The sequence below is a fragment of the Ursus maritimus genome, unplaced genomic scaffold, assembly GCF_017311325.1.
Source record: "Ursus maritimus isolate PB19 unplaced genomic scaffold, ASM1731132v1 scaffold_11, whole genome shotgun sequence".
Classification (NCBI taxonomy): Eukaryota; Metazoa; Chordata; class Mammalia; order Carnivora; family Ursidae; genus Ursus; species Ursus maritimus.
In genome coordinates this window covers 12,813,999-12,826,685 of record NW_024423453.1, presented here as the reverse complement: position 1 = coordinate 12,826,685, position 12,687 = coordinate 12,813,999, and the positions used below count along the sequence as shown (strand labels likewise).

The 12,687-nt window shown below is 34.9% G+C and overlaps 1 protein-coding gene and 1 long non-coding RNA gene across 2 annotated transcripts in view; one reads left to right on the top strand and one right to left on the bottom strand.

Moving 5' to 3' along the window:
* Nucleotides 1-12,687, top strand: part of PRSS12 (serine protease 12) — a 71,703-nt gene that overhangs the window by 32,083 nt on the left and 26,933 nt on the right. Inside the window, exons 6-8 of the mRNA XM_040626270.1 lie at nucleotides 1,059-1,200; nucleotides 4,470-4,666; nucleotides 9,570-9,711. Coding sequence (XP_040482204.1) covers nucleotides 1,059-1,200; nucleotides 4,470-4,666; nucleotides 9,570-9,711 — 481 coding nt within the window. The remainder of the gene's footprint in view (nucleotides 1-1,058; nucleotides 1,201-4,469; nucleotides 4,667-9,569; nucleotides 9,712-12,687) is intronic.
* On the bottom strand, nucleotides 3,556-4,476 carry LOC121101854. Its single transcript, XR_005833865.1, has 2 exons — nucleotides 4,366-4,476; nucleotides 3,556-4,049 (listed from the first exon to the last, which is right to left on the bottom strand). It is a non-coding gene; the product is annotated as an uncharacterized LOC121101854 (long non-coding RNA).

Here is a 12,687-nt window from a genome sequence, read left to right as displayed (position 1 = left end):
TAAAAACTTTGGAGGGGCCATGAAAAACTGAAGTTATACCTTTTTATTTACATAGTTCTATACATGATTTTTTTTATTAGCAGAATAACCTGTTTATATACAATAGAGATATAAAATTTGTGCCAGATTTTAAGCAAGAGCATATCATCTTCTTGGGTCTCCGTTTTCTCCTCTTTCAAATGAGTAGAGTCTTGTAGTGTTACTGTGATGGTCAAATGAGGTAAAGTGTGTTTTGCAGACTGTAAAGTATCACATTAAGAAGTGATTGTGTTGCTAAGAGACCATTTACTTTAAAGATCCAGAGATTCATTAAAAGTATGACCTTTACCCAGGATTATGGGTATGTTTCATTTGGGGATGTTTGTATTATTTTGCATGGGAAAGGCTTTTAAATCTACTTGTTGGGGGATAAATTTATTGTAAATCTACCTAGAAGCTCTTAACAGGGTTCTCTGGGAATTAATTATTCATTGAACTCATAAGCTTCAAATTCAGATCTGTGTTATCAATAAAAGAACAAAAGCGAGACATGTACTCTAGTTTTTATAATTTATGAATGCCTAAGGAATAATAAATGCATTGACATGATAGATCATACTTTAACCAGAATAGCTTTTTCTATCTTCGTATTTCAGTATTTTTTCATTTGCAGTTAAAATTTTGAACTATTTCCAAGTTACTGTGTTTCTTATTTTTTAAATGTAAATGACTAATATTTCTCATACTTACCAAGATTGAAGCTACAGGAAATTTTCCCAATATTATTTATTCTGGAGAAATCTAAATAACTACTTTGGAATTCTATCAGAATATAATTTTTTACTCAAGAAATAGTACAAAGAAGAAGAAAAGAATATTTTGTTAGGACAGATGCATGTTATGTCATACTTCAGAAACAATCCAATGACCTCAGATCATTGAGCACAGTTCCGAAATAAGCTTAACAAAAGGCCTAGAGAGAGACCTGAAGACGTGATAATTCTAGTGAAGTGAAAATGTTGCTCTCCCTTTTTTTTTGATCACTGATTTGCTTAGTCTCTGTCTCCTTCTTACCATAGATGGGGTCATCAGACTTGGAGGTGGTAGAGGCAGCTACGAGGGTCGCCTGGAGGTATATTACCGGGGACAGTGGGGGACTGTCTGTGATGACGGCTGGACTGAGCTGAATACATATGTGGTTTGCCGACAGCTGGGATTTAAGTAAGACCCGTTGATATGAGGCAGCTAAATGGCAAATTATATTTTTAAAATTCTCATTTTGTAATCCTTACTTGTAATTTCTATAATACTAACAATACATGTTCTCTGCCTACCTACCTACCTACCTATTTACCTCTCTATATATGGAAGGACAAAAAACCCCCAATAAAAAACAATAACATTTTCTATGAAGATGAATAACCATATCTTGTTATTTATCTCATTACCTTTCCTGTCACTACCCTTCTTCTTGAGTAATTGGTTAGAGCCACGGGTGACTTTTAGGTTTCTTTGTATCTCTTCAAGTAAGACTGTATGCTTTGAATGCTCCATTTTATTCTGACGCATCTCTGCTATTACATGTTGTTAGTTCTGACATCATCGTGTCTAAAATTGCAGGGAAGTCCAGTGTCAAATGCTTTGGTATTACATTATTCCCTTTCTCAAATGTGATGATAATTATCACTTTTATTTGAGAAAAACGGCCTTCTTGTCATGAGATGACCTTTCGAACTCACCCTTGACCTGACTCGTGAAAGCTAGTATCACGCTTTGGGCAGTGTATTTCGTGTCTCACACATACTGCATTCCAGAGTAAAGACTTCAGTTGGTTGAAGTAACCGCAAAAGATGCCTTTTAGCTACTATTTGAATGAAGCCCATGAATGCCCATTCTTCCTTGTTTTTCATATTTCTGGGTCATGCTTGAATGAATTGTCTCAAGCTTGAAAAAATTGGCAAAATTATTGCATGCTTGAGATAGAGCTAATTGCAAATATTTATTAAACCTTAAAAATATACCTTCATCCAGGCTAGGTATAATCGTGTTCAAACATATTTTTAAACTTGTCAAAGTAGTATAAAATATTAGAGTTTGGAAAATAAACATTAAAAACTACCCATAATTTTCCCATTCTTATACCATTATTATTATAATTTGTGTGTATAATTTTATAACAGCTCTAATAGTGAGTACATACTTTTTCTATCCATATTTCTTACCTTTATAATACTAAGTCATAACTTAATGACAATATAATGTCCATTGAATGTTCATACCATAATTTACTTAATATTTAGGTTAGTTTAGTTTTTCCTGTTATAAACAATGATATCATGAAGATATAAATTCATGTTATTACCCAATATTTTGAATTTTCACAAGCAGTACAGTTATAATTATTGTGTCAAGGGGAATGACATACCAGCCAAATAAATATTAATGTTTAATTAATAAGAATTATTTAACAAATGCCATTTCACCTTTAAGTGAATCCCTGTTAGACCTGAGAACTGTATTCTGTTTTCACAGATTTAGAAAGATTCATAAATGCTATTAGTTACTATATTCATATTTTTCCTTATTAATAAAAACAGTGGAGTGACAGTTTTTCTCCATATTTTATTAATTTTGTTTCACAAATATATTCAGTTTTTCTTGTATATACAGGGTATTAAAACTTAATGGTTCTAACAATATTCTCACTAATATTTGTTAAAAGTTCTAAATGATTGTGTTCGAAGGTAGAATAGGCATGGGCCATATTTACTTTTTGGTTTACAGAGGAATTTCTTTTTTTTTTTTTTTTAAAGATTTTATTTATTTATTTGAGAGAGAGAGAGAGAGAGAAAGAGCACAAGTAGGGTGGCAGGGGAGGAGCAGAGGGAGAAGCAGACTCCCTGCTGAGCAGGGAGCCAGATGCTGAGTTCGATCCCAGAACCCTGCGATCGTGACCTGAGCCGAAAGCAGAAGCTTAACCGACTGAGCCACCCAGGTGCCTGTACAGAGGAATTTCTAAAACAGTGCCGTTTTGAACTGAGGAAGAAGTGAACTCTGGGTTTCTTTGTACAAATGAAATTCCAAAGTAAAATGACCTCTCGTTATTTGTTATGTAGTTGATATGGAAAGAGAGTAATCAGATTGATGCATTTCATGGAAAAATGGTGTAAGTTCAAAGTGGTAGCAATATAAGATTTAGGATGATTTTTTTCCTCACTGAGATTTGATTAGTCAGCAAAATGGAAATCTTAGAATAATTAAAAGTTGCATTGTTTTAATTTATTAAAATGTTCATCTTCTTAAATAAATGTAATAAATAAGTGTGTAAGAAAATAACTGGGAAAATTCATGCCAGGGAGAAAGATCTCTTCATATTCTTTGTACAGAAATAATAAAAACGTTCAGTGAAGGAAGTGACTGACATAAAATTTTATGAGTAAGAGTTTAATTGCATAGACTCTTAGAACCAAAAGGCACCTTAAATAGTTTTTAGCTCAGTGATTTCTGGAGGTTTGGGTTTTACAGAACAAAGAAAACAAAATTGGGGGAAGGATGAATGAAAGTACAGACTGTGACTTAGTTACCAACTTTTTATTTTGCAGATCTTCCCTATTTGCACAATGTATATATTTATTATAATTTTTTGTAGAGCATTGTTACAAATAAAGTCAACACAAATATAATTTATAAAAATTTTAAAAAATCAGATTTATGTAACCTTATGAAAAGCGAAGAGTATCGCCCTTATTCTGATTTTGGTGGGCCAAAATCCAAGTCTCATCATGGACTGGGTGTAGTGCTTGAGGAATCACTGAACTAATACACAGTTTTTATTTTGGAAGGGATGATACCAAAGAGGTCTAGAGAAACTGATCAAATCAGATGAGCTCAGGTGTCTCTTGAGAGGCCGATACAAGACAACTGTTCTAATTTTATGGTTCTTGGTGTTATTCCCATTGTCAGGAATTGGAGGTCCATCTCTTTGTTTGCATTCTTTCTGGCTGGTGAGTTAAATAGTAGCCAAAACACAAGAATGAATGAGGAAAAAGGATTAATTGTCCTTTAGGTACCTGTGTAATCAATCAAAAATTGTTAAGATGATTGAAATGGGTGATGGGGTGAGCGCTGCTCTTAGAACTGTGTCTTTCAGGGTTTTATTTACTTTTTCTAGATTTATTTATTTATTTGAGAGAGAGAGAGAGAGCACAAGCAGGGGGTGCAGGAGAGGGAGAAGCAGACTCCCCACTGAGCAGAGAGCCCGATGTGGGACTCGATCCCAGGACCCTGAGATTACGACCTTAGCTGAAGGCAGATGCGTAGCAAGGACTGAACCACCCAGGTGCCCCGGAACTGTGTCCTTCAGATAAAAGAAAGAAAAACACTTACCCTCCAGAGTCACGATGTTTAATTAGGTTGTTTGTTTTATGATTTGTGGTTCCTTGAAACAAGAGACAGCAGTTCTATGCACAATGTTTATTTTATTGCCACAGATATGGCAAACAAGCCGCTGCAAACCACTTTGAAGAAAGCACAGGGCCCATATGGTTGGATGATGTCAGCTGCTCGGGAAAGGAATCCAGTTTCGTTCAGTGTTCCTGGAGGCAGTGGGGAAGGCATGACTGCAGCCATCGGGAAGATGTTGGTATCACCTGCTACCCTGGTGGCAATGGACACAGACTATCTCTGGGTGAGGATTGGCCACAGCCTTGGCGTATCCATAATGCAATAGCCACTGCACCTCTATCCGCTGGTCTGGAATGGGAAGCATTTCTCAGCTTTGGCCTTTCTTTTAGTCAGTTTTCTATAATGCTCTAAATAAATTTTTGAGTCTTTCCACCCATGTTATAAAATTTCTAATCTTCAAGTTATTGTTCTTGATGTAGAAGCCTAAGTTTCTTACCAAAAATCTTTATAATCAAATGTATCTGAAAGATGGAATAAGGAGGCTGCAATGTCCATTTCCTCCTCCTTGGTCACCCGTTCATTCACCTTGAATTCTAATGAACAATTTGGGACAGCATTTTAAAAAGTTGGAACAAAACAATAGCTCTCTCTCCTATCCTCCATGATTTATTTCTTTAGTTCCTAGGCCTTGTCAATCATTGGTCACTGGCCATTCATTGCTCTGTACTAACCTAGATCTTGCAAGTTTCTCAGTGGGTTCCTAAGAGGATTTATTGGAATAAATAACCCATCCGTCTTTCTAAGATAGCCTGTTACTCTAGAAACCCATCTGTGTTCTTTACTCTTCTCCCATTCCAAATTTCTTTAGAGTTGAGTCTGATAAAATGTAACTAGCTCATCTAACAGTCTGGAAATATTTGTGGGTAAAGATCCTTTTGTGAGCAGAGAGCAACTATGTGTCCTTGACAGACTTAACATCTCACTGTTCTTAACATCTTAACATCTTTTGAGGATGGCAGAATAATTATGAATGAAAAATACAGAGGGAGATATTAAAAAGACTTGCCAAGACTACCATGGCTTCGTTATATATCTAAACACATAGTTTTTGGTGAATAGATGTTAAAATAATCACAAGTGGTCTTTACTTTTCACCTCAGAGTTGTAGCAACCCCTTTTGTATCCTCCTGTTTTGAGACTATGAAGCTTTAATCTTCACATTATAAAATAACAAAACTTGTTGAATCCCACAGTATTAACTGTGTTGTGTACTTAAGTTTATCAAAATATATAGTTGATTCCTCATTGTACTCTAACCTGTGAGATCATGGTGACTCACTGCACTAATCTAGTATTATATTGAGTAGAAATACAACATTTTACTCCACCCCATACAGGTCATACTTTCAACTTTTCTTTTCATTTGTCCTTCTTTCTTGCTCCTTTCTTCTTCTGTGGGATTTCTGATCCTTCCAGGATTATGTGATGAGTGATTGTTTGTGGCTGGGGGAGATAGAACCTGTTTCCTAGACATGGATTCCCTTGTCCCCAGAGAGCAGGTATTTGGATCATGAAGTGATCTACTCACGCACACTGTATCAGTACTCCAGGTGATGAGGCACTCTAAATACTATACAAAATATTATAATTGGGGTTCTCTGAAGGCCTGTGTGGTTAAATGTATGCATTTGGTCAGGCAACTAATTCTTCCAGTTCCCCTGAAAATCTTTAATTCTAGGATTCTAGATATATTTTTGAAAAATTTAAAAAGCTGAGGATAATTATTAATAAAATATGTAATTGTTATTATAAATGTCTTTGGTCCTAATTTCGGTAATACATCTATTAACTATTCATTTGTCTGAAGAACATTATGTCTGAGCCAGATATACTTTTGGAATAGAATCACATTACCACTTACTCATCTGAAGAGATCATTACTTTCCCACTTATCAAAAGGGACTGCATATTTAAAACAGAAGCTTAGAGAAGGGAATCCTGGAATAGTGATATAAAAAACAGCGTTTTAAAAACAATTGAGATTTTTTACTTCTTTAGCATTGTAATAATGAGCTATCAGATTATTACTGTTTTCAAGTATTTGAAAGGTAACTTGTGGACCTTAACTTTAGATGTGAATTGAAGTCCTCAAAATTTAATAATTGTTCAATAGACACTTTTTATATTTGGGTGTATGGTAGATGGAATGCTCAAAAGCAATATTCTAATTCAATGAAATAATTCTAGTAAGAATGCATAATATCTGTGTGAATCGGAGGAAATTTGTGGGATGATAAGTATGTGAGTTTCTCATTTTAATATTGCACCAATTTTTTTAAGTTTTATTTAAGTAATCTCTACATCCAACATGGGGCTCAAACTCATGACCCCAAGATCAAGAGTTGCATGCTCTTCTGACTGAGCCAGACAGGCACCCCAATATTGCACCAATTCTAAATTTCAGACTACTAAATCCTAGAGAGATTTTGTTCACAGTGAGATGGTCTCTTACCCAATCTTACAGTATGAAATTTTGACTTTTAACTTAAGCTAAATTTTATCCTCTCAGTAAAAATATTATTTTCTAAAAATAATGTATTAAATCAATGTTACAGGAAAATTAAAATAAAGAAAACTCTACTGGAGCTCCAAGTTTGAGATATATAATTAAATTATACATAATTTAAGATACTATATACCGATAGTACCCATAGTACTATTTAGTTTTCCCAAGCATTTTATATTTAAGATTTTATAAATAAAACATGTATATTATTGCTACCATAACAAAAAGAACTTAAACAGTAAGGTACTTTTGATAGAATAGCTTTTGTCATCCAATTTTCCCTTCAAGCATTGAAAATCCAACGATTTTGTAAAATGAAGGGCTAAAATTAGGTTCAGAAATATTGCATGCATTATTTATACAAAGGATGCAACTGAGGCTTTAAAAACATTTTATCATTTTTATTTTTATGGTATATGAAAAACTGCCCATAAAATGCCTAGAATGGAATGTGGAGATCTCATTCCATGTGCGTATGTTTTCTTAATTTTGGACCAAACATCCAAAAATGTAAAAATTGAGAACTTTAAGAAAAGGATTTCACCTTTTTTTGTTTTTTTTCTTTGAGGATCACTTTTCTACCTTATTCCTTAAACAAACAAAAAACCTCCAAACTTTCAGATACATTAATAAGAAATGTAAAGTTTCAAATATACTGTGCTTTGTGCCAGGGCTAAAACCCCAAGTTTTTTAGCTAATGTAAGCATTGCGTAGAGTAGGCACTCCCTAAACATTTGTTGATTTTGACTTCGCTTTATTGATTCTACTATGATGCCTGTCCCACAAAGTGAGTATGACAGGGACAGAAACTAAAGAGCCAACAACTCAGCGGGTAACAAAGAAGGATGGAAGAATAAAAATGGATCAGAAGAATCAAAGTAGGACATGTCCATGATGCCAACAGTATTTTCTATCAGTGAACAAATGCCGATCTAGTAATTTCATATGTTGGTTTAAACAGAAATGATATTTTGTTCTTTAGCTGCTTACTTCACCTCCTTAGTTCTGCTGTTTTCAGCTTGCTTCATGATATTCCCCAAATCCTTAGGGCCCTTGAAGCTGGGGACTGTTCTAGTAACTAGGTAAGCTGCTGTAACAAAGCACCACACAGTGGATGGCTTAAACAACAGCTGTATGTTGTCTCACATTTCTGGGGTCCAAAATCAAGGGGCCATCAGGATTGGTTCCTTTTGAGGGCTAAGAGGGAAGGCTCTGTTTAAACAACAGCTGTATGTTGTCTCACATTTCTGGGGTCCAAAATCAAGGGGCCATCAGGATTGGTTCCTTTTGAGGGCTAAGAGGGAAGGCTCTGTTCCTTGTCTTATAGATGGCCGTCTTCTCCCTGTGCCTCCTCACATAGTCTTCCCTCTGTGTATCTCAGTGTCCAAATCTTCCCTTTTTATGAGGACATCAGTCATAGTGGATTAGGACCCACCCTAACGACCTCACAGTTCAACCCAGGACAGTATGCAAGGTGCAGTGAGAGCTCGTGGTTAAATAGCACCATATTTATTGATGTCGATAGAGATATGTGAAATTCGACAGATGACTTTATTTGCATAACTTAGATAAACCTCAATTTGCTAGAGATCAGTTTCTCAACTAAAAAAAAATAGAACGACTTTTTTTGTTTTAATTTTTATTATTTTTATTTTTTAGCTTCAGCATTTAAAAAAATTGAGGTATAATGAACATATAACATTATATTAGTTTCAGGTGCACAACATAATAATTCGATATTTGTATGTATTGTGAAATGATCACTGCAATAAGTCTAATTAATACCCATCACCTTACATAGTTACAAAAATTTTTTTTCTTGTGTTGGGAACTTGTAAGATATACTCTCAGCAACTTTCAAATATAAAATATAGTGTTATTAACTATACTCACCATACTATACATAACATCTCCATCCAACTTTGAAATCTTAGTAATTTTTTTTCCTTAAGCCCTTCTTTTAGAAACATCAGTAAATAGGAAGGCTGAAATGGAAATTGTCCTTGATAGCTGTCTTCCTTTCTTTTTTTCCCCCTACACATTCAAGTTACTGATGCATGTCAAGGGTATATATATTTATGCCTTCCTAATTATCTCACCTTTAGAGTATAAATTTCTAGCTATGTTCAAGGATAGATGAGCAGGCATGGAACAAAAACATAAGGAAATCTCTTTTACTATTTAGAAATGAGTGGTAATAAAATAAGACCATTCACAATTTTGCAGTGCTTTTCATTCATTCATTCATTCATTCATTATTCATTCATTCATTCATTCATTCATTCATTCATTCTGCAAACAGCTACTGCATGTCCTCTGTATGTGAGGCACTGTTCCAAGTGCTGGGAATTCATAGTTGAGCAAGTGAGTGACTCCAAGTCTTCAAAAGATACTGCAGAAGTGGATACAGCTTTTTTTTTTAAATCTTTTTTTATTATGTTAGTCACCATACAGTACATCCCTGGGGTACAGCTTTTTATTAATACTTCTCTCTCACTCTTGTATTACCCAGCTGATTTTATAGTTGATATAAAAAATGAATTGTATTTTATAAAGTCGCTCATACTTTAACATCAGTTTGCTGTTTTGGCTTTTCTAATACTTTCGAATCATTACTTAGGTTTTCCTATCAGACTGATGGATGGAGAAAATAAGAAAGAAGGACGAGTGGAGGTTTTCATCAATGGCCAGTGGGGAACAATTTGTGATGATGGGTGGACTGATAAAGATGCAACTGTGATCTGTCGTCAACTTGGCTACAAGTAAGAAAAACTGAATTATTTGTGATGGTTACTTGATGAGCATTTCTGACTTTTTAGGTTTGTTCTAATGAGTTATTTCTTACCTAAAATTAATTTCTACGAATCAATTGAAAATACTGGCAGCATGCTGACTTGATTCCAAATTATTAAGAAATACTAAGACACACAATTAAATTAAATTTTTCTGTTTTCCCAGAAGCAATATACATTGTTACATAAGAAATATAGCTTTTGGGGCACGTGGCTGGCTCAGTTGGGAGAGCATGCAACTCCTGATCTCAGGGTCCCCAGTTCAAGCCGCATGTTGGGCCTAGAGTTTACTCACAAAAAAAAAAGGAGCTTTTATCTAATAGCAAATAGTTTAATAATTCTCGACTATTCATAATACTGCTTGTGTCAGGGAAAGGTGGTAACCTTTTCTCTATGATTTAGGTTTCAACGCTGTAGCCTTTTAAAAGACTCTGGAGTTACTGAAATTGTGGTTATTTCTCCTTATCCATGGTATATACACTCTCTAAAGTCACAGTGAACACTATATTAACAAATACTGAGCCATTGCTTCTAGAATTAAGGTTGAAGAAGATGCTCTGCCCTCTTGTTTTAGCTTTCAAACTTGCAAACAGTTGTACATTTTGATCCATTAGTATCTTTTTTTCTTTTTTTGCATTTTTTGGCTTTTTTGGTTGATGATTTCACTGTTTAAAATGCTGCCGATGCTCAGTGCTCAAGTGCTCTCCAGCATTCCTGAGAGCAAGAAGGCTGTGGTGAGCTTTCTGGAGAAAATACAGGTGTTCGATAGGCTTCACTGAGGCACAAGTTGTAGTGAGAAAAACATGGCACTCAATAGTCTGGGAAAAGGACGCTTGTTCCAGTTTGAGAGAGCTGAAAAAAATAAGCAGATTATCTTCTTGTGAGACCTCAGCTGGGCAATGCACATTTTTTGAGGCCTTGAGCATGTCTGCAGATGACTGTGAAAGCACTGTGAGCATTACTGATTTGGCAGCTGCAAATATATGGAACATGTTACGGTTTAGAGGTTTTGAAATTTAAGCAAATATGCATAAATTGACGAGCTCATGGTAGATAACTAATATCGGTTTGGATTTAAAAATATGTTTAATTATACATCTATGCATATCTTAGATATTGATAAACTTAACTGGTCATTCCTATGCAGAATATATTTTTATTTTTAAAAATATTTCTAATTTGGGGTGCCTGGGTGTCTCAGTCGGTTAAACATCCGACTCTTGATTTCGGCTCAGGTCATGATCTCAGGGTTGTAAGATCAAGCCCTCCTTGGGCTCCATGCTCTGGTGGAGTCTGCTTGTCCCTTTCCCGTCCCCTCTGCCCTCCTCTGCCCCTCCCCCCATGTGTGTGCTCTCTCTCTCTCAAATAAATAAAATCTTAAAAAATAGTATTTCTAATTTAATAAAAATTCAAATGCCTTTTCTAAATTTTTAATTCAAAGTTTGTTTTTGGTTACCCAGATACTACTTCAATTTACTGCTCAGTTTTGGACCTAGTTGCAATTCCAATTGTCTTGTGGTAAATGGGTCCATTATTTGCGATACAGATTTTCAGTATTCAGATTGGTTGTCTAGATGTCTAGGTGGACTTTGCCAATGATTTAAGTTTCCTTTGCTCACTATGTATCTAATACTCCTTTCTTTATTTGAAATATATATTTTTCTTACATTGCATTCACCGTGAATTTATCCAAAATCAGCCATGAAAGTATATGGCTGTTTGAGACTAGTTACTTTGCCATACTTTTGTATTTTTATTAGAATAATCCAGGAAACCTAGTATTATCTTTGGAAATATGAAGGGAAAGATCAAATTTGATCCTTTAGTTGTGTGTCTAAGTCAAGTTTAAAGAGAGAAAAAGTTCATAAGCATATCCATCAATGCATTTTCACCTTGGCTTCTTTCTACATTTTTCATTGCTTTTTACTTATCATCAATTAGTCCATTTTACATTTAACTGAAATGGTGAATTTAGGTAAGAAATAATATAGATTAAGTGAACACAATTTGTAGCAAATTTCAATAATATTTCTGTAAGAATTATCAAGAAAAGCATTGAAAGATCTTACTTTGTAATTGTTTGTTTTTTAAGGTTTTATTTATCTCAGAGAGGGAGAGAGAGAGAGAGAGCACGAGCATGAGTGGGGTGAGGGGAGAGGGAGAAGCAGATTCCCCACTGAGTGGACAGACTGATGCAGGGCTTGATCCCAGGACATTGAGCCAAAGGCAGATGCTTAACTGACTAAGCCACCCAGGTGCCCCATAATTGTTTCTTTAAAATAAAGTCTCTTGAGATGCTTGGGTGGTTCCGTTGGTTAAGCATCTGCCTTTGGCTCAGGTCATGATCCCAGGGTACGAGATTGAGTCCTGTGTTGGGCTCCCTGCTCGGTGGGGAGCCTGTTTCTCCCTCTGCTGTGCTCTCTCTCTGACAAATAAATAAATAAAATCTTAAAAAAAAAATCTCTTAATAAGTAAATCAGTAATTTAATGTTATTATAACAAATTGGATAATCTTTTAGTGCATAATCTCTAATTTACCACCTAAAAATGTTTACATGAGAATAATTTGAATATTTGTTCAATCTAAACATGCTTAAATGTTTTTATAATTTCCCACTAAGGGAAATGGGTTACATATAATAACATATATATAATTATAAACAAGCATGTGACTAGAGTAGATTTTTTCCCCTAGGTCTACTTTGAATTGTTAAAAATCTTTAATAAGGCATTTGTTTATAGAAATCAATCCAGAAAACTTTTAAGCTGTCAAAAGGCTTGGGTCTTATTAATAGGAGTTCCAGAGATCTGTCCCCCAGCCAGCTATATTATATGTGAGGCTTCATCCTTGGAAATACTGAGAATCAAAACAGCATTAGAAAGCATTTCCACAATGGGAGAAACAAAAATGAATAAACAAAAACCAGGAAATATGAATGGTAGCTA